Here is a 22,956-nt window from a genome sequence, read left to right as displayed (position 1 = left end):
AGCAGCTGTGAAGTATCTTAACATGATCTCAAATGCAAACTGAAATGTGTTGCTTTTGCTTTTCTACACAAGCTCTAAAATATCCAGTTTGTATCAAGTGAAGACCTGCAAACATCCTCCTCAATCTACACTGTCAATACCCACACGGAAGCTGAGCATATAGATACAACTCAACAGCTAAACCAGATTAAAATCTAGTAGTACGATACACTGCATCAGATCTTACCTTAGAACCTTTCAGTCCTCCCAGCTGATCCTTGTCATTCAAACCCCACACAAAAACCTTGGTTCTGATTGTTGCTGCAGATTCTGAAGCCGCTATTTTTTTCCTGACAAAGCTAAAACAGACACAGCTTGTTCATCTACTATTAATAAAAGTTAAACTGCATTCTAATATTCAATCAGCTATCACAATGGGCAAAACAGACTCACTTTAAAAATAAAACCAATACATTAAAAGTCTCCCAAAAACTTCAAAGGGAATGGGCAGTGTACGTGCAACAAATACAGAATACCATTAAAACTTTAATTCCTTCAAATCCAGCAGGAAATGTGTCAGTATGAGCAGTTATTACCATATGCCCCACCCACAAAGAAGTTGATAATTTTGTGATTATTATTAAAAAAAAATTTTTGTTTTGTTTTTTTAACTCCTCTAGTACTTACCTGCCAGTGCTAGTCTTATCATCCTCCTCTTCTTCATTATCAGAGGCAAGAAAAGGAACAGTTGCTAGATCCTCATCATCTGCTCGGATCTGTCCGATAATGCTCAACTCATGGATTTTACAGTCAATGCCAGAGCTCCGACACTGCTTAATAGCAATCTCAATATATCTGTGATACTAAAGTGGGTGAGAAAAAAAAATAGCACATTAGCATAAAATTCAAACACAAAGAACACTGTTAAAAATGCAGCTGCAGGACCCACTTACCTCTGTACAGTCACTAAGCAGCAACACACTCATATCTATAGGATTTATGTTGATTGTCTTTAATTCTATGAGGTTATTAAGAGAGTTTCCCCCTAAAACAAAAAAAGTTTGCATAAACCTGATGTATAGATAATAAAAAACAAGTGATTAAAGAAGATGTGATCACATTTAATTTAAGTGATACTATACCTTTGTTTTTTGTACTTTATAAAGCAAAAGGTTTTCATTACTTGAAAACTGCAGAATGAGAATTAAAAACACTACATTGCCATTTCGCCCTTTGAGGGGCACAGCTCTGATAAAACATAGGGATATATGGCCTCCTACAAAAGAATTGGACACTAGGCAAAAAAAAAGAAAGGCCTGCCCTGCCCCTTTAAGGGTACAACCATTCACACTTCAAATCTCACCAGTTATACTGTTTGAGTCCCAGGAAAATGAAGGTCTCCTTCCTCTCTGCTGAATTTTTCACTTTAACTGGAAAAATTTCTATCATCATCAGCTACTGATAGATTCGTGCTGGATATACTGATATTCTGGAAGTTTCCCCTGTCAGCCAACAGTGCTGGGTGATTCATGCTAGATATATTGACACCCCACTGCTTGGTACTCTGGTCGCTTCCTGCGTATGGTCTGCTATTACTAGACGCACCCCTTCAAACACCTATCACTGCTTTCTGTGCGCCCCAGGCTGTAAGGTGGCAGATGCAGCTCTCAGAGGGAATGACAGCTGCTCGCTTTGGTCCATTGCTGGCATTTTCAGTAGAAAAGACCCCATTCTTCTACAGACTGCTACCTGCAATGACATTTGGCACTCTGCCTCTTCTGTTTAACCCTTTGGCTCCCTGATTATTCCTGAAGAGAGTGAGAGTTTCTTCTTGAAAGATCCATTTCCTTTTTTGCTGTGCCCATTTGTGTTTCCAAACGAAAGGACAATCATGCTGAGGCTGTAGACAAATTGTTCCTGGTAGTGTTTGTAATATATGGAAGGCAGAATCTGGTGCAGGAAAGGATGGTGCAAATTGTGTTTCTAGCAAGTCTAGGGCTGAAAAGTTTATTTAGCTCATCCTTATCAGGTGTTCCTCCTTCTCCCTATTTTACAAAGGATTATTTTTCTTCTGTTATGAAAGGATTTAGGTCTCTGCTGGAGAAAGCTGTTGCTGCACCTGCTCACAAAAGGTTTAAAATGCCCACAATCTTCTTCACCTGCAGCCTCAGACAAAGAGAGGTTTAATATTTCTAGATCTGTTATCGATTACCTAGAACAGTGAGGGTGAACCTTGGCACTCCAGATGTTTTGGAACTACATTTCCCATGATGCCCATGCACTCTGCAGTGTAGTTGAGCATCATGGAAAATGTAGTTCCAAAACATCTGGAGTGCCAAGGTTCGCAATCACTGATCTAGAAGATTCTAGGGCTATCAGAAACGAATCTCTTCTTTCCGTGGAGGTGGGAGCCAGTCCAGATGATTTTTAGTCCCTCTGTGTCAAAGCACCAGGAGGGAAGAGGCTCCCCTTTTTAAAATGAGGCTGTGCGGTACATTTTAAACATAGGTGATTTTGCTGTTACTACTGCTACAGTGTCTAGACTTACATAACCTTGAACATGCTGCAAAGGTTTTTGCTCGTCACACTATTTTTGTCAAATTAATCTATAAAGAATTTCTGTACAGAGAATTCCTGGTTACTAAAACAATTCAAGACACACTATCCTTTCCAGAAGATTTTGTGAGAAAAAAAAAAATGGTCTACTCCACCTTAAAGGGTTGATTTTCCAGTATATCATGTTATTAAAGTCCAGCCTAAGACTAAAATCTCTAAATCTACTTGCAGGCACAATCTAAGACTAACCTATCTAACCCTGTAAAGCAAAACTCGCTATACATACCTTAAGCAGATCCAGTCCGGTTTCGAGCAGCGGAAGCTCTGTGCAGGACACAGCCGACAACTTCTGGGAAGAGACATCACCCACAGACTTACTATGGGGCTTCCATTGTCGCTGCCTCTTCTGCACCCGCCTACACAGAGAATCCGTCGCTGACAGCTCAGCGTGTGATTGGATCGGCTTCAGAAAAGGTATGTCTAGTGATTTTTGATTTACAGGGCTAGATAGGTTAGTCTTATGCCGCGTACACACGATTGGAAATGCCACCAACAAAACTCCGATGAGAGCTTTTGATCGGAAAATGCGAACGTGTGTATGCTCCATCGGACTTTTGCTGGCGGAATTCCAGCCAGCAAAAGATTGAAAGCATGTTCTCTATTTTTTAGTTGGGAAAAGTTCCAAACCGAAAATGCGATTGTCTGTATGCAATTTGGACATGCAAAAAATCACGCATGCTCGAAAGCATTGAACTTCATTTTCTCAGCTTGTCGTAGTGTTGTACGTCACCGCGTTCTTGACTGTTGAAAGTTCAGAGAACTTTTGTGTGACCGTGTGTGTATGCAAGGCAAGCTTGAGCAGGATTCCGTCCGAAAAACCATCCAAGATTTTTCCGACAGAAATTCCGCTCATGTGTACGCGGCATAAGATTGTGGCTGCAAGTAGATTCAGAGATTTTAGTTTTAGACTGGACTTACACTTTAAGGCATTGACCATCTTTGTTGACTCTCTGACCTTTAAAGGACCCCACCAACAAAAAGTTGGAAGTCTTTTGTCATAGCATCTATTGCTTAGCAGGATTGTCCCTTCAACCTTTACTAGCCACTGGTATTCTGTTTCAGACTTTGGCTACTTGGACAAAAATCACTGTGTGCATCAAGCAGGAATGCCGGCTGATCCTCATTTTATTGATTGCATCGACCAGGCGACCATCTTGTTTTATGTGCAATGCAGTACTGGATACCTGACATTTCTTTGCACGCTTACGGTTAGTATAAAATGTATGTGGCTGGGGTTGCAAAGAAAGTGCTGCAACTCACAGCACACACTTGGACAAGCAATCTACAGAACAACTTCTGACAAAATGTGATACTGAAATGTAACCCTAAAGCATTCTGTGAAGAGTCCCACAAAAATGGGAAACCCTCTAAAAGGTGGATTTCCTTAAAAATTATTCTTTATTTTGGCCAACATTCCCATACCTGATACAACTACAAGAGAAGGCATGTAACTGCTATCTGCAGGATCGACGATCATCATCAATCTGTGCACTAGAACATCCGGGAAAATCTCCAACCGTATCCAGTGCTGTTGAGAAAAACAAAAAAAAAAAAAAAAAAAAAAAAAAACACACAAATGATCACATGCCCAGTTTCTGCTACCATATTATTTAGCTTTAAAAATAGGATTTTTTAAAACAGCTTACCTGTAAAATCCTTTTCTTTCGAAGGACATCACGGGACACAGAGCCACAGTAATTACTGATGGGTTATATAGGTATCACTGGTGATTGGACACTGGCACACCCTATCAGGAAGTTCAACCCCCTATATAATCCCTCCCCCTTGCAGGGATACCTCAGTTTTGTAGCCAAGCAATATAGTGTATTAGAAGAGGGGCGGGACCTCTGTGTCCCGTGATGTCCTTCGAAAGAAAAGGATTTTACAGGTAAGCTGTTTTAAAAAATCCTATTTTCTTTCTCGAACATCACGGGACACAGAGCCACAGTAATTACTGATGGGATGTCCCAGAGCAATGCTACCTGAGGGGGGGGGAACCACGACCAAGTAGGGTGCAATCAGACCTGAGGACCCTGTACCGCTGCCTGCAGCACACTACGCCCAAAGGCGATATCCTCATGCCTTCTCACATCCACCTAATAGAATCTGGTGAATGTATGAACTGAAGACCAGGTTGCGGCCCTGCAGATTTGAGCCATAGAGGCCCGGTGATGCACTGCCCAAGAAGCACCAATAGCCCTTGTGGAATGTGCCCTGATCTGAAACGGAGGAATCTTCTGTTTCAAACCATAAGCTTGAATGATCAACTGTCGAATCCATTTAGAAATGGTAGCTTTTGACGCTGCCTGTCCTCTATTGGGACCCTCTGGCAGCACAAACAAAACATCCGTCTTGCGGATCTGAGTAGTTGCCCCTAGATAGGCCTTAACTGCTCTTACTACATCCAACGAATGTAGAGATCTCTCTTCCGGAGAACAGGGATCTGGAAAAAAGGAAGGTAGAACAATGTCTTGGTTTAAATGAAAATCAGAAACCACCTTCGGTAAAAAACTAGGATGAGGGCGTAGTACCACTCTATCCTTGTGTATAATCAAATAAGGCTCCTTACAGGAAAGAGCTGCTAATTCTGATACTCTTCTAGCAGAAGAGATGGCCACCAGAAAAATTAATTTCCTTGTCAACAAGACCAAAGGAATCTGACTTATTGGTTCAAAAAGCCGTTTCTGTAACACAGCCAGGACCAAATTCAAGTCCCAGGGGTTTAGGGGCTCTTTAACCGGAGGATTAGGACGCATCACCCCCTGCATAAAGTTTCGGACCAAAGAATGCGAAGCAAGTGGCCGCTGAAATAATACTGATAAAGCAGAGACCTGGCCCTTGATGGTACTCAAGGCCAGCTTCATCTCTAATCCCATCTGTAGAAAATCAAGGATTCTACCTATGACATATTTCCTGGGATGCCAACCTCTGGATTCACACCAGGTTATATAAGCCTTCCAGACTCTATGATAAATCATCCTGGAAGCTGGCTTCCTTGCATTAATCAAGGTAGATATGACAGGACCTGAGAGCCCACGACTCTTCAGAACGTGGGTCTCAATTAGGGCTGCAACTAACGATTATTTTCATAATCGATTAGTTGGCCGATTATTGTTTCGATTAATCGATTAATAACCTTACAAAAAAGTGTGGTGTATAATTTAGTTAATATGTAAAGTTTTAAAAAAAGGACATTTATTCCTAAATATCTCTATACGCAGGGGTAAATATAAAATAACCAACTATATGGTTAGGGAGTAAAATCTTTAATCCACTCTGAGAATAACAGACAGAAGAGATATACTGTATATACTATTAGAGGAGATATACTCTATATACTATTAGAGGTTGAATCTTGTAAATATCAACAGACTCAGATCAAATTTTTTTATTTAAAAAAAAAAAAAAAAAAAAAAAGTTCTAGACTGTTTTGCAGATTTTCAAACAGAACTGTAATATTACATGCTTTTCTGCAGCTTCTCCATTGAAGTATATTGAACCAAAAAAGCACTGTTTTGCATTGAAAAAGGTCCTTGACCCTTTCCAAATACACAGCAGCTGAAAAAAAGCATAGATGTGAACGTTAAGTGAACTGTAGTGCATTTCTGCAAAAAGCACCAAAAAAACACATGGGTGGGAACCAGGCCTAAGACATTTAGTAACATAATGGAGTTAAAAAAAAAAAAAATTAGCCCTTCGTTTTTTTACTGTGCAACAGTGAAAGTAATGTTTACAGTAGAGATTATTTGCTCTTTTTGTACTATAAAGGGCTAATTTTAGCTTTTTTTAACCCCATTATGTTACTGGCCGATTAATCGATTATGAAAATAGTAATCGATTAATTTCATAATCGATTAGTTGTCGATTAATCGATTAGTTGTTTCGGCCCTAGTCTCAATAGCCAAACCGTCAAATTTAGCGTTTGTAAGGCAGGATGGAACACTGGACCTTGAGATAACAGGTCTGGGCGTTCCAGTAGTGTCCACGGGGAACCTACCGTCATCCTTACTATTTCTGCATACCAAGTCCTTCTGGGCCAAGCGGGGGCCACCAGAAGTACCGACTTCCTTTCCTGCTTGATCCTGCGAAGGAGTCGTGGTAGTAGCAGAATAGGCGGGAATGCGTAAATCAGTGAGAACCGATGCCACGGAATCACCAACGCATCCGTCCCGCATGCAAGAGGATCTTTTGTCCTTGCCACAAATCTGTCTATCTTTTTGTTGAATCGGGATGCAAAGAGATCTACATCTGGAACCCCCCCATCTTTGGCATATGGCCCAAAAGACGTCGGGATGCAGAGACCATTCCCCTGGAAGTAACTGCTGGCGACTTAGATAGTCCGCCTGCCAATTCTCTATTCCCGGGATGAAAACTGCCGATATGCATGGCACATGCATCTCTGCCCAGACTAAGATCTGGTTCACCTCTTTTTGAGCAGCTCGGCTCCGGGTGCCTCCCTGATGATTGACATAAGCCACTGCTGTGGCATTGTCGGACTGGATCCTGACCGGACAACCCTGTAGCCTGATAGTCCAGGCCTTTAGAGCTAGATGTATCGCCCAGATCTCCAGAATGTTGATGGGTAAGGTCCTCTCTGTCTTGGACCATACCCCTTGGACCGCAGCCTGTTCCAGAACTGCTCCCCAACCTGACAGACTGGCATCTGTTGTTACCACCATCCAGGTAACCGGTAGAAAGGATTTCCCCTTCTGTAGGTTTTCGGGTATGAGCCACCAATTGAGGCTCTGACGCACCGTATGTGACAGGTGCATCGGAAAGTCTAATGCCTGAACCTTCTTGTTCCAGGTCGACAGAATACTGTGTTGCAGCATTCTTGAGTGAAACTGAGCATAGGGAACTGCTTCGAATGAAGACACCATCTTCCCTAGTAGCCTCATACAAAGGCGGACTGAGGGACCCTTCTTGGTCCTTACTATCAGAATCAGCTCTCTCAAAGCAGTGATCTTTGCCTGGGGTAGAAATATTTTCTCCTGGCTTGTATCTATAATCAGACCTAAATACTCCAGTCTTCTTACTGGTTTTAGGAAAGACTTTTCTAAGTTGTTCAGTCTAGATACCTGACCGTGGTCCTCAAGTTTCCATTCAAAGAGGCTACCGACCGGTCTATCAAGAGCAGGTCGTCTAGGTATGCTATGACAGCTATACCCTGAGCCCTTAATCTGGCCAGAGGAGGAGCCAAGATCTTTGTGAACACTCGAGGTGCAGTGGCTATCCCGAAAGGCAGAGCCACAAACTGGAAATGGCGCCCTCCTACCTCGAAGCGCAGAAACTTCTGATGAGCAGGAAAAATGGGCACATGCAGATATGCATCTCTGATGTCTATTGATGCCAGAAATTCTCCTCCCTGCAGGGTGGGAACTACTGTTCGAATTGATTCCATGCGGAAGGATTGAATCCTTAGGAATCGGTTCAGATCCCTTAAGTCCAAAATGGGCCTGACATCCCCATTTGGCTTTTGGACCGTAAAAAGGTTGGAAAAGAAGCCCAATCCCTGGTCCTTTGCGGGAACTATCATAATGACCTCCTGTGACAAAAGTCGCTCTAACGCTAGAAGGAGCGACTGCTTCTTCTCTGGGTCTCTGGGAACATTTGATCTGAGGAACCGAGGAGAAGGGAATTCCTGAAACTCCAGCTTGTACCCTAAGGTTACCGTGGAGATTACCCATCTGTCCTGGAAGTCCTCGTGCCAGAGCTCTGAGAACTGTCGCAGTCTTCCCCCCACTCGAGTGAGTGGGGGCGCCCCCTCATGCAGAGGTCTTAGTGTTTTGCCTAGTAGGCTTCTTTCCCCAGGACTTCTTTTGTCCCTGGGGTTGACTCTTGTCTCTGGACCCCGACGGAGGCGGCCGTCGAGACTGCCTGGAGTCTGAAGCCCCCGGCGCTGGGGAAAGAGTCCGTTTGAAAGAGGGACGCTTACTCTTCTTCTTGACAGGTAAGAGAGTGCTTTTCCCACAAGAGATTCTCTTGATATAGTTATCCAAGTCCTCTCCAAACAACCTTGCACCACGAAATGGAAACCCAGCCAGTAGCTTCTTACATGGTGCTTCGGCTGACCAATTTTTCAACCATAGGATTCTACGTATATGCACCAACCCCAGTGAAAGATGGGAGGTTTGCACGATAGAATCTCTAATGGCGTCAACCACAAAGCATAAGGCCGCTGGAAGGTTAGCAAACCCCTGGGCCTGCTGTTCAGGTAATACTTTGATAACCTGCTTAACATGGTCTCTTAAGTATTGACAGACTCCAATCGCTGCTACTGCAGGTTGGGCCACTGATCCTGCTAAGGAGAAAACATCCTTCAATAGGGATTCCATCCTCTTATCTACAGGATCCCTGAGCATCTGAGCATTGTCTACAGGACAAGTCAGGCTATTATTTACGGAGGAAATGGCGGCATCAATAGCCGGTATTCCCCACATTTTAATAAACTTTTCTTCCATCGGATAAAGTGTTGCAAACTTTCTCGGAGGAAAAAAACGTTTGTCTGGGTGATCCCACTCAGAATAAATTAGCTTTTCAAGTAAAGTATGAACAGGAAAAACATGTGCTGCTTGGAAAGGTTTCAGTGACCCCAAAGCAGAAGAGGATTCCTTAGCAGTTTCAGGTATGGGCAACTTAAATGTGGAACGGACCAATCCAGTGAGGATCTGCACTAAGACTTTCTCCTCTTGGGAAGTCGCAGAGGGTCCCTCTCCACCTGATTCCCCCGAAGAGGAATCATCCGTCCCATCCCGATCCTCTGAAAGGGATTCATCTCCTTTATCCCAGAGCTCCTCTGTCTGAGGGTCTTGGGGAACAGAGGAAAGCCTAGTGCGTTTTCTTCCACTGAGTGAAGACGTAATCACGGCCATTAATCTTTCCTCTAGACCATTAATGGTTGAGGAAAAAACCTCTTGTGTAATATATACAGGGGCTGAAGTGCCAGAGGCAGGTGTAGCCCCTGACCCTGATGGCTCTCCCCGGCTAGCCGTCCCTGGCCCATCTTTAGGGGGGGAGGATGCTGCCGACAGGGGGCCCTCAGAACCTGAACGAGATCCCCTAGTGTCTCTGGTTCCTGGGGTGCTTGAACCTCTTCTACCCATAGTGCAAAGCAACAAGGTGTGAGGTATACAAATGAACACTGCCCGCTGAGCGATGTAGTCTGGCTAAAAGCCTTGCTACCCAATGCTCAGTCTGGTGTTACTTCAGTAAATGCTGCCTAGGAGAATGCCTGTGTCCCACCTTACATGCGACCGTCAGCTCTGTGTCTCTCAGAAGGCTGAGTGCACCTGTACAGAGTGCCTTTAATAGCCTGCAGCTGGCCTGAGTGGGAGTCTAAGCACTCTGTGCTGACGTCCCGCCCCCTCCTCTACCGCCCCCCCCCCCCCCTCGAGTTTTGATAAAAACGAGCGCTTCCCGCACTGCCGACTCTCCTGTCATGCTTCTGGAGAAAGGCTGGGGATGGGGGGGGGGGGGGGGAGGTAGTCTGGTAACAAGATCTGCCTGAATGGCTATCTTCAGAGATGGTGGCCATTAGGCCGCAGAGCCCGGGTGGTATAACCACTTTCTAGACCCCTGTGGCCCCTCTCTAGCCTGGGGGGGGACATTCAAACATGAGAAATCCCCCCTTTCACCTTACCTGTTTGCAGCCTGCTTGAGACGCTGGGACATAATCAGCGATTACAACACCTGAGACAGAGTCAGCATGTGCAGGTTTGTGCTCTTGGCAGCCCCCGGTGGTCACAATAGGCATAGCATACATTTACCTTAAAGGAGAAAAGCCACTAGAACTCAAAAATTCTGTGGAATCTCCTCTTACCTTATCCAGCCGCAGGGTGCTGTTTACACAGACCCAATCTTCACCTCTCACGGTGGGCTCCGTTTGAAAAAACCGTCAGAGACTGGGGCCCCCATCAGTAGGGGGATCCAACAGTTCTGGGACCGTAAAGCACCTCGCCAGAAATTAGGAAGTTTAAAGCCATTTTCTGATCTGCGGGGTCTAGCTCTCTAAAAAGAGAAAAACCTCGTTTCTTCGGACACGAGGCCCGGGTACCATTCAATTCGGCCATGAAAAGACACTTTGAATGGATCCGGTTCGCCTGGCTTGCCCCAGTATAGGATCTTAGGATATTCCCTTTGGAGCTCAGCACAGGACATCTTTACACGTCCATCATCTAAGACACTGGCGTAAAAACTGAGGTATCCCTGCAAGGGGGAGGGATTATATAGGGGGTTGAACTTCCTGATAGGGTGTGCCAGTGTCCAATCACCAGTGATACCTATATAACCCATCAGTAATTACTGTGGCTCTGTGTCCCGTGATGTTCGAGAAAGAAATGTATATTCCACTTTTGCAGTCAAATTTAATAAAACCCCAATAGAAAGGCTAATGGCTGGTACACAGGGACCAAATATCGTCCGGTTCAACAGAAACCAGCGGACTTTCAGCCATTGTGTACAGGAGTGTGCTCAACAGAAGACGAACTACCGTCTGACTTCTGTCAAAGCAGCATGCTAGAAAACTGTTGGAAGACCAGTGTGTTCTTGCAGGGGAGGGGGGTTGGTGACAGTCCCCTTGTCAGAACACAATAGCTCACCTGGGAGATCACAGTAAATTGCATAGTTAGTACAGCCAGCTCCTCCTTACCCGCTAGCTTAAAAACGAAAAAAATACCTATGCGTACCAGGCTTTAGGACAACTTGAGTTTCCTCTCATTAACATACAATGCAGAAGGCAAATTTCTAGATCAGTAACCTTTTGTTGGGACAGCATGTGGTCAAATTAGTTCACAACTGATAAGCACAGTACAGACAGGGTTAATTAAGGCAAACAAAGCTCTCCAGTCCCCCTTTATAACCAAAGAGAACAAAGTAGGATTTTTCAGTGCTGGAGTGATCGAAAAGAAAGCATGTAAAATGGTGAATGGTGAGCAGCATACTATCTTTATGTTATACTATGTGAAAGGGGAACATGTAACAAATATAAAAGTGAAGTGTTATCCTAATTTTGCTGCAAAAGTGGAAATACACTTTAAGAAGGTTTTATTGCAGTGAGCATGTTTTAATAAACAGGTTAAAAATACAAAGTGCAGTAATCCACAGAAATACAGTAAATCCAATTTTATTTTACGGACAAGGACCAGCAAAGGATGGTTTCTGATTGCAATGTTTTGCCGAATAGTTGTACATGGTTTTATTTTTTATTCATAAACCATAAACTTGCCTTTCCTTGTGAGCCAGATGATTGCCAGCACTGATCACTACCATCAATAAGGCGAGATGCTTGGTTTGATGAAGAGGAAACATTCAGATTTTTCACAATCCTGGACCAATCATCTAGCAACATGCCCCTCTGGCCACTGTGCCGCCGCTTCAGTTGCTTTCCTGAACGTCCACAGAACACTGGAGACTGGCCTATATTAGATAAGATGAGATACTACTTTATTGTCATTGTATGCATGCAGCAAAATTTACCAAGGTACTCTTTACAACAGCAATCTGATTAAACATTTCTCAACACAACCACATATACATACTCTTAACACATGCCCACATATAATACAAAAGCCTTAAAATTCATATAGTTACATTTTTATAAGCTATTCTGACACAAAAAGGTATAAAACTATACCTGGTTCATTTATTCTTCCAAATGTATGCCTTGTATTGTGCTTCCTATTCTTAAAGCAGGTTTCACAGAAATCAAAGTCATCACAATTGCGACATTTAAATCGCGGCCCGTGAATTGGAAACATCTGACAGCCATCACAGCTGTAAAAAAGAATGAAAAAACAAAGTCTTTTAAAAGAAAAAAAAACTTGGCAGTGGATTAAGATACTCAGTGTTTAAGCAAAATATATTAATCTAGTTATGGTTTAGGTCTACTTTTAGAGAGTATAGATTTCACAATTTCTCAGTGCTGCTGATCTCTTACAGCCTCTTCTGGTCTAGAGTCCCTTGCTTAAGCCCTGGTTCACATTGGTGTGATTTGACATGTCAAATCGCATGTCAAATAGGCAGCAATTTCAGGGTGCGATTTCCATTGACATCTGTGCAGAAACCCATACAGATGTCTGAAATCGCAGCCGAAATCAGGACTCACATGTGGGAGTGAAATCAGCTGAACTCGCACAGCTTTATTCCCACAGCTCAGTGTGAACCTGGGCTTAAGCTGGGTTCACACTATTGTGAATTGGATGTGGGTTTCCCCTGAATCTAATTTGCATGACAGGAGAGTGTGACCGGCTTTCAATGGAGCCGGTTCACACATCTCTGGGGTGGCCGCGGAGCGCACTGCAGAAGAGTCCTGTGCGTCTTTGGTTCCGTTTCAGGTCTGAATTCAGCCAAAAATTCGGACCGATTTTGGACCTGAAACAGAACGGGGACGCACCGGACACCTGCTGAAAGCTGCGCTGCACACAGTGTGAACCCAGCCCAAATCTCTCTCTCTAGGTTGTAGCTTTGTTGCCACCATTACAGCGGAGTTGCACCCAGAAATGGAACCTCTGCTTATCCAGTTCCTCCCCCTTCGGTGTCACATTTGGCACCTTTCAGGGGGGAGGGGGGAGCAGATACCTGTCTAATCCAGGTATTTGTTCCCACTTCCGGCGAAAGATCGCCACAGTATGCGCGGCGATCTACGCCATGTCTGGCCGTTTCCCCCCCCCCCCGTCTTCTGGGAGACACAGGTCCCAGAAGACAGCAGGGACCACTCAGACGGAGCAGCACGACTTACACATGCGCAGTAGTGAATCAGGCTGTGAAGCCGCAAGGCTTCACTTTCTGATTGCCTTACTGAAGATGACGGCGCCTCCACCCGGAGCCAAGGGACAGGTCGGCTTCAAGTGAGGACATCACGGGCACCCTGGACAGGTAAGTGTCCTTATATTAAAAGTCAGCAGCTACAGTGTTTTTAGCTGCTGACTTTGAATTTTTTTCAGGCTGAACTCCGCTTTAAGAAGCCAGCCTGAGCAAAGTGCATTTGTATGGATGTTTGCAGCCTCCACCAGGGGCATGTGATAGGGTGACAATACAGGATCACAAATTGAAGACCGTTGTAAACCATAACGGAAGTACCACAAGGTAATTTAATAAAAACTGCAGATTTAAAGATCGAAGCACCACTTTTGAAATGACATGCTAAAGCTATTCTATTTTAATGATGGAGTTTAGCTTTAAGCATAAAATGTCATCTAGAATGAAGTCACATCACTGTATAATGGGCTACTAAGTAAGATACTACATTGATACAACATATTATTTCCTTAAAAATGGTCACTGTTAAGTGAAGGGTGTATATCCCTATCAAAAAGGTTGTCTATGCTTCAATACCTGCAGAGACACTGACCTGGAAAATGCACACTGATTTGAGAGAAAAATGAAAGCTCCTAATCTGAATACTTGCCTAAGGTCAGTGAAATAGAAAAGCCAGGAAACCAGTATTTGCATACGGGGAGGTCAGCAAACCGCAGCTTTCATACTTCTCCAGTATAAATACTATATAACAAAACACAACACATACAAGCCACTTCTATAACATACGTGACTCCAGGATGTATGCTGGGGACCAATTCCATCTCTGACAACAATCCTGTCCAGTGCGACTGCTGAGGGAAATCCACAATCACATCTTTTCCATTCGCACTAAAGGCTATTGGGAAATATATAAAACAGTGCATAGAAATCAGAAGAACAGATAAAGCTCACATTTTTTATTTATTTTTTATATAACCCAACAATACATCATAAATGTTTTATATGCATCTGAAGTATTACATACAAAGATTAATGAAATACAGTGCCTGATGGAAAGGGCCTGTGTCTACGGGCTTTTGTTCATATGAGATGGGTTTGGCATTCCTAGACAAGTCTATGGGAATGCAAACCCCACTCGAGGCAAGTCAAACGCAGGTCAAGAGATGGTCAACTGCAAGTCAAAATCCACCTGTCAATGAATTGTGAATGATCTCAGAAGCACCTCAAATGGATGTAAAACTGATGCCACCGACACAAGCCCTAAACATGTTGACACAGACCCTAAAAGGTTAAATAAAAATTAAAAGCCATGTGTCCCAAAAGACAAATGATGATTCGAAACAAGACAACCTAAAACAACGCAATCCAAATTTTACATTTCATCAATTTACAGTGAGAATTAAGGTAGAATTAAAACCTCCCATTTAAAAAACGTTTTGGAGCACCGATTTTTACGTGTATTTGCACATACAGGTACTCATGATTTCCAAAGGTATTCACAAATACCTTGTTAAGCTTTCCAGTGAAGTCCACCCAATGCAGGTCACTGTATGGTATGGCAACGGTGTTGCACTGTTCCTGAATTCAGAGCATTGTTGGCATTCATGTAGGCTGTGCCTGCTTGCACTAAAGTGGAATGAATAGATGCGATGGGGGCCTGGCTGTCAGCATTGTCACTGATGAAGTCTGTATGTAGCTTTTCAATCAACAGTTGGTTAAATCTTGGCCTGATCACTGCTTTCTGGATTGACAGTACTGCCTAAACCCTCCCATTGCAAGCTGCAGTGTCTGGTAGAGGGAGTGTATGAGGCACAAAAGGTGGATTTGGCTCATTCAGGGAGGTAAAACTTTTAATTTGCTTACTTTATGAGGCCTGTGGCATCATATAGTAACTGGATTTGGCACTTGTCATTCAGAAGCTGTAGGATGTACTAAAGGTAAACCTGTCAACAGACAACTAAGCATTTTTTTTCTAAGAGAAGGCGCCAAACAGGATGCACACTGGAGAAAAGGAACACATGCACCTCATAATGCAATGCATGCACCTCAGTGGCATACAGCAACCGAGTTCCAGCTATTTTCCCAAGTGCTTACTGCACTTCCCCCCAAAATAAAATGATATAGATCCAAAAAACGGTGAAAAAAAAAAAAAAAGCTGCATGCATGATCCTATGGCAGATCGCTTCTACCCATAGACTCCCATGTCTTATTGCATCCTGCCTCTTCTCTCCACAAGAATTTATTGGTATGTATCATTTCCAACAGCTAGTGATTGAAAGCCAATATGGCAAAAAAAATAAATAAAATAAATAGGCAACCATCTGCCCAAAAATTAACCCTTAGAAAACTCCCAACCGAGTATATGTATAAGTCCATGACTGAAAACAGAAATGTTACCTTTAACAACACCAACACTTCTATGAGTAACTGACCCCCACTTATATTTGGGTGTTGTAACTGATGCCTTCACTCTGACTTTGTCACCGATTTTAATGTGCGAATGGGAGCTCTGAGGTGGAAAACCTGTCAATTTATTAATAATCAGTTTAGAATATATTTATTTATAGCCAGCCTACATATGCTACAACTAGATGTGCATTAGGCAAAGAAGGTAAACTAACCTAACAGCTCCACATTGATATATCGCACCCAGTATGTTCCACCTTTCTGCTGCCAATCACACTGAACATTAAGGTCATGCAGCCCATCTCGGTCTAGCTTGATGACTTTACCGACATCGCCCTCACAAACTTCTTCGTATGTGCGACAGCAGCGAACCATCATCCCAACCTTTAAAAGATACAAACAGAAAACCCTAAAAATGTAAACCTTTAACAAACATGAATTGCTGACACTCAGGTATAGGTAAGAATAAGAAAGACAAATAGGAGTGTTCAGCCAGGTGAGGAAACCTGGACAGCAAAACATGATGAGGGTGGGGGGAGGAAGTCATTACCTGTATGTTCTCTCTCACATATACCGCATAATCGTCATTGCTTAGGAAATCAGCTCTTTTCTTGTAGGTCTGGCTTTCTGTCACCACAGCACCTCCTGACTGCAAAAAAAAAGAAAAAAAGGACAATCAACCATGGAAAATGCAGCACATACTTAGACCAATAGTTAATGTGAGAAAGGCCTACAACCCATATATACTACTAATATAAAAAGGACAGTTTATAAATGAACACATAATATTTTTGCATTATAGCAACTAATCAATAGTCTATTAGGCTTTCACTTTATGTAAAAAAGTGGTAAGGACAAGAGAGATTTGACATGACAAGTAAAAGGAGAAAGAATAGGCGTTTCACAATTTAAAGCAGGAGTGTCAAACTCAATTTCATCACAGGCCGCATGAGTATTATGGGTGCCCTTAAAGAGCCGGCTGAACTTGTAAGACTAAATGCCCAGAGCACTCCCCCCCCCCCTTACATTACAGTGCACCCCTTACCTTGTGCTGCTGCTGGGATGAAAGATGGGCGCAGAGCTGGGAACTAGACAGTGCAGGGTCTGGAGGAGGACTAGAGGGGGGCTGAAGTCAGCTGCAGGTTTTGGCGTAGGAGTTCTGACCTTCTCTCTGCTGCCAAACTGCATAGACAAGGTGGGGGCGGAGATGAGGGGGTTCTGCACCTGCAGGAGGGGTGCGAGGGCTACATTAAATAGCCTGGTAGGTCAGATTTGGTACAGGGGGGCCTTTTGTTTGACACATGTGATCTAGAGCAGTGGTCATCAACCCTGTCCTCAGGGCCCACTAACAGGCCAGGTTTTTTGTATTACCTTGGGGAGATGCAGACTAGAATCCTGCAATCCCTGAGCAGCAAATGATATCACCTGTTATCTTGCAAACCTGGCCTGTTAGTGGGTCCTGAGGACAGGGTTGATGACCACTGCTTTAGAGGATAAGTTCACCTTTTGGAAAATGTTACATGTTCTACCCGTATTTAGGGTATTATTTCACCAATCTCCCCCATTCTGTGGTGCCACCCACACAGCCGTGTCATTCATTCACCGTTTTCTGTGTATGAATGAACTACAATTACTGTCAGCCAGTGCGGGTGACAGCTTGCAGCTCTCGACAAACTGCGAGGGCGCTGGTGAGCACCTTCGTAGTTCATTGATTCTTCCTGCTCTCAAGAAGTGGCCTGTCCATACCTCGACAACTAGCTTAAGAGTCTGCAGGAGCCCTGTATTGCACCTATAATCTGCTGATGGTGGGTGCAATGCTCTGCAAGCTTCTTAGAAAAAAATAAATCATAAATACACATTTTTTTTACTGACAAAAAAAAGTGCATTTATTATTTTTTAGGTGACCTTATCCTTTAAAGTCTCATTTCTTTTATTTTTGGATAGATTCTGAAAGTGTTAAAAGCACTTGTCAGTTTTTTTTTTCATCTCTGTTCTGAATTACCACTGTCTCAGAGACAGAAAGTGATGTGAAATCCATATTTTACAGTGGTCCCTTAAATTTTCCCTTACTTTCTGCTGTGTCTATGGGACAGGAAGTGAAGAGAGATCCTAGGGGTCCTTACGACTACTCAAAACAAAAACGTTTTGCCCTTAGTTTTACTTAAAGAGCATTTGCATTAACTATTTATCACCTAATTTTATTTCATTACATGCATTTTGGAAATAAAAAAGGTTTGCATTTTTTTCTAATTTGAACAATGAAACAAAGCTTACATCAGGGTACACAGTTTCAATTTCTTCCACTTCCTCCACAACCTCTTCATCGGATTCTTCAGAAGCAGTTTCAAAATCGGACAACTCTGTAACCTGGACATCGGGATGATCAAGCAACCATCCAACCAAAGCCTCCACTCCTGAGAACACAAACAAAATTAGTACAGTATACATACTCATGTTTAATGAAAGCTAGATGGATGTATCATCTTAGCAAAGTGGTTAAATTTTTAACTACTTGCTGACTGTCTACCGCACTTGTACTGGGGTAGGTCGGCTCTATTGCGCAAAACATACCTGTACGTAATTTCGTGCAATAGACACTGGGGGGGGGCACACAAGCCACCGGAGGTGCAATCGCGTGCTGATTGGACACAGGGGAAGCCTGCCGGCCACCTGCAATCATTCCCCAGAGGCAGAACGGCGACCTGTCTGTCTATGTAAATAAGTCAGATCTGACAGGAGAGATAATAGAGCTCTTGTTTTCCTGCTAAGCAGGAACACCGATCTGTCTTTATCCAGTCAGAACATCACTGCCACAGTTAGCAAGCACCCGCTAGGCACAGTTAACCCTTTGATTGCCCTGATGTTAACCCCTTTCCTGCTGGTGTCATTAGTACAGTAACAGTGCAGATTTTTAGCATTGATCACTGTAATAATGTCACTGGTTTCCGAAGAAGTGTCAAAAATGTTAGTTAGGCATCAGATTTGTCCTCCGCAATGTTGCAGTTCTGCTAAAAAGTGCTGATAGCCGCCATTACCAATAAAAATAAATAAATAAATAAAAATGCCCTAAAAATATCCCATTGTTTGTAGATGCTATAACTTTTGTGCAAACCAATCAGTATACACTTATTGGGATTTTTTTTTTTAACCAAAAACATGTAGCAGAATACATATTGGCCTAAATTGATGACAAAATTAGATTTTTTACATTTTTATTGGATGTTTTATAGCAGTAAGTAAAAAAATATTGTTTTTTTTTCTCAAAATTGTCGCACTTTTTTGTTTATACTGCAAAAAATAAAAACCACAGCGGTGATCAGATACCACCAAAAGAAAGCTCTATTTGTGTGTGTGGGGGGGACATAAATCTTATTGGGGTACAGCGTCGCACGACTGCGTAATTGTCAGTTAAAGGTACAGGTAAAATAATTTTTGATGCCCGAAGTGGTGCTTGCAGCATCCCAAACTGCAGACCTCCAGGCATTTTTACAGAACCTGAAAGGAAATCAAATATGGCAGCAGAAAACCACAACAGGTCCTGCTCATGTAGGGTAAGGACAGGAAATGAGGCTACAGTGGGCACTGGACCACCAAAACTGGACAACTGAAGATGCAAAAAACATGCCAAATCTTAATTCCTACAACATGCATATTGTAAGCACTGATTTGGCCAAGCAGAGAATGAATAAATGGGTTTTCCCATCTTGTGTCAGCAAGTTCATGGTGGTGGTTTAATAGTGAGCCTATTGAGCCAGCATAGACCAACTCCGAGAGAAATGTTTCAAGCACTTTGTTGTATCATTGTACAAAAATTCAGGATGTATTAAAAAGGCACGCGTGTGCAGTAATGGATAGGTGTACATAGTTATTTGGCCAAGGAGAAAAGCTGAATGCAACACCTATGTCATAGTGCCATGACATTTTTGTATGAACTAATATGGTTTCAAAAAAAAAAAAATTAGTCATTTTAGGCTCTGAATGAGTTTAAGGTCCTTTAAAAAGGAAACAGACAGTAGGATCTAGACTCTAGACCATAGGTGTTTAACCTGTGGCCCTCCAGCAGTTGTGAATCTCCAAGACCCATCATGCCTCTGCCTTTGGTAGCCATGCTTGTACCCGTCAGCCTTGCAATGCCTCATGGGCAAAATAAGAAACGGCTGCACCTCACGTGGGCTCCAAGTAAAGTTTATTGGAATATCAAAATATCCAAAATGACACCAGAGGACACCAGCAGTGGTCAAGGTAGACGCGTTTCAACAGAAATGTGCTTAATCATTACAAAATGCCTCATGGGACTTGCAGTTCCACAACAGCTGGAGGGTCATAGGTTGAGCACCCATGGTTTCTCTAGACCAAGGATTTTGATCTTCCAGGAAAAAAATAGCTTAGAGAAGGCAAAAAGTGTAGGACCCTGCTTCACAGCAGGACGAGTCAGGAAAGACGGACGTTGATTATGTATATTATGAGAAGAAAAGCATGTTCCTGTTGCCTAACCCCAGCATGGTCTGTGTCCATAAAGTGCTACCAGGAAACTAAGCTAAACTTATCACTGGATACCAATTTTGGCATGGAAATTAAAAGCTACATAACCCATCACCCTATACTGTATAGGTACAACTTAACTTTCTATTTAACCTAGAAGACAGAAAAAACCTTTTAAACAACTGAACATATACTGCAAATATTTAACAGTATAGCATATCATTATAAGCAATCAGTAATTAGCTAGAAAATGGATATGACTGAACCAAATTGTGTACCTGGGGAGCTCGACGCAGTGCCAGATGCTCCAGAAAGCGACTTTAGAGCAAACTCAATGTTTTTCCTCTGAAAACCCATCTCCATCAATTGTACAACGATTGGGACCGGCGGGATAGGAGACTGTTTGCGCTTCTTGACTTTAGCTGGGCAAATCTGCTGCACTGCGACAGGAGAGGAGACCTCACTTGAACTGCAGAAGTCTTCAAACAGAGGAGTTGACGGATGTGTAGATTCCACCGCTAGGTACTGACAGACAGCCAGTGCTGCTGCCTACATTAAGCAAATAAAAAATACTCTCAAACAGTTCTTCCCTTGATCTAAAAGCTCATCTTAATTAAACGTGCTCGGAAACACATTATGCATATTTGTGTCTACCACCTGCTGTTCAAACCCTGTGAAACTGCACCTGTGAATTCCACACAGATGAGACAGAACATTAAGTAACATAATGGCTGAGTAGGATATATGCCAAGCATTAAAAATGAGAAAATCACAATCTGCATGAAAAACCCATCTTACATAACCATACAATAGGACAGTCTGACATGTATGCTAAAAGGGGAGCTCACAGGATTTTTTTGTATAGTTTGATTTGAATATATTGTTTGATAAAAAAATAAAAAATAAAAAGTTATGTTAGAAGCAAATCTGGGGCATTTCTTCATGCTTGCTATGCTGAAAAATACACAAGCCATGCTACTTTTTCCAGTGTAGTACAACAAAGGTTGGGCGATAGTCTATGGTCATTCTCTTGTTGCACTTGTGCCTAGATCAGGGATGTATATTTAGTGACCTCGTGACAACAGGTACTGTGTTACTGAGCTGCTCCCAAGTTTACATAAAAGTGTTTATATATAGGAAAGCACATACAAAACACATACGAAAAGTGGTTTACAGTGATTCTAAAAGCTTAAAGTAGTTGTAGACCCTCTCATATACCCAGTTCGGTGAACAGTCTCAGATGATACACAGAGATGAAACAAATCCTCCTACATAGGTTTTACTTGTATATCTGCAGACTTCTCTTCCTTACATCCCTTCAAAAGGGCAGAATTGTGTTAAAATCTTTCTCCATCTGTTAATATCACAGAAGAGGGGGCGAAGAGCTGCAGTTACAGTGTGTGAGAGCTGATTGGAGGAAAGGGTCAACTCCCCTTTACACAGCAAACAGGAGTGCAGGAAGGATACAGAGCTGTGTTGTGAATAGACAAACTCCATGCTGACCTCCCTCCGCTGTCACAAATTGTATCTCATGTGTCGGGAAAACTTCTCAGAAATTACTCATGCTGATAAGAGGAAAGAAGCCCCAGAGAGAAACCACACTTAGAGCTTTGGAGAGAGATAAGTAAACACTACAGATATATGTGCTTTGTTCGGATTTCATGACTCAGTGTTTACAACCACTTTAAGGTTTTCTACCTTACCTTGCTCCCCTTTCGATCCAGCGCTGTGAGAGAGAGCAGCATAGTGCTCTCTCTCTCCTCACAGTACATGAAGGCATCAGTGGGAGCCATTGGCGTCTGCTGCTATCAATCAGATTCTGTGAGGAGGAAGCAGGGCAGGGCCAAGCCATGCTGTGTGTGTCTATGGACACACAGAGCCCAGCTTGGGGAAGAGCTATGGGGGCAAACACTGAAGTGGAAGGCCCAAGAATGCTGGTGGGGAACCCCAGAAGAGAAGATTCAGGGCTGCTCTAACATGTTTATTATTTTAATTTAAAAGAGAAAAAAATTGCCTTTAGTAACGCTTTAAGATGAATTCCAGGAACAAAAATTTTAATTTAACATAAGCAGTCACAAAGGATACACTTTGTGTGCAATGTCTATGCAAACCCAACTATCATATACCAATAGTAGCGACATAGTCGGTGCAGAGAGTAAAGCTGTGGGAGGGATTCAGGCAACCCAGCCATAATCCTGCACAAAGGACAGGAAGCAGTAATGACTGTTTTTCATTACACAAAGCTCTTGCAGAGAGGAAAGAAGTTTCACGCTGGGTTACTGCATAGATATGGAAGAAATGCATAAAAGGAGGTGATCAAGATTCAAGCAAGAGAATTTTTCTTTTTTAAAAGGTTTTAACCATGTGCTAAAACAAAAAAAATGAAAGCTGCAATTGTCAAACCCACCAGCAGAAGAGGCTAGATGGCTGGCTTTCATGCAGATCCTCTGAGAACAAGTCTGCAATTCTGAATAGTCCACCACTTAGGACCGGTTCACACCACAAATCCCTTAGGAACGTGCTGTGCGTTCCCTGTGCAATTCACATGCAATCTGGGTGCAGTGCAATTTCAGCCCATTCGTTTGAATGGGCTGAAACTGCACCCAACTGCACAAAAGTATTATAGGCACTACTTTAACCGCTTGCCGACAAGCCGCCATCATTATACTGCGGCAGGTCGGCACGATCCCACGAACCGTCATAGCTGTACATCGCTCC

The 22,956-nt window shown here is 42.9% G+C and overlaps 1 protein-coding gene across 7 annotated transcripts in view; it reads right to left on the bottom strand.

Moving 5' to 3' along the window:
• HERC2 (HECT and RLD domain containing E3 ubiquitin protein ligase 2) overlaps positions 1–22,956 on the bottom strand; it is a 287,985-nt gene that overhangs the window by 115,458 nt on the left and 149,571 nt on the right. For all 7 annotated transcript variants that reach the window (XM_073614619.1, XM_073614626.1, XM_073614620.1 and 4 more), the window contains exons 46-57: positions 20,517–20,787; positions 18,031–18,170; positions 16,307–16,405; positions 15,972–16,140; positions 15,748–15,873; positions 14,137–14,245; positions 12,227–12,366; positions 11,819–12,009; positions 4,018–4,123; positions 933–1,024; positions 667–842; positions 227–338 (exon numbers count right to left, since the gene is read on the bottom strand). In XM_073614619.1, the coding sequence (XP_073470720.1) occupies positions 227–338; positions 667–842; positions 933–1,024; positions 4,018–4,123; positions 11,819–12,009; positions 12,227–12,366; positions 14,137–14,245; positions 15,748–15,873; positions 15,972–16,140; positions 16,307–16,405; positions 18,031–18,170; positions 20,517–20,787 (1,731 nt within the window). The remainder of the gene's footprint in view (positions 1–226; positions 339–666; positions 843–932; positions 1,025–4,017; positions 4,124–11,818; positions 12,010–12,226; positions 12,367–14,136; positions 14,246–15,747; positions 15,874–15,971; positions 16,141–16,306; positions 16,406–18,030; positions 18,171–20,516; positions 20,788–22,956) is intronic.

Source organism: Aquarana catesbeiana, linkage group LG02 (genome assembly GCF_042186555.1).
Source record: "Aquarana catesbeiana isolate 2022-GZ linkage group LG02, ASM4218655v1, whole genome shotgun sequence".
Lineage (NCBI taxonomy): Eukaryota > Metazoa > Chordata > Amphibia > Anura > Ranidae > Aquarana > Aquarana catesbeiana.
The sequence above is the reverse complement of the archived record's forward strand: the minus strand, read 5'-3'. Positions and strand labels throughout refer to the sequence as shown.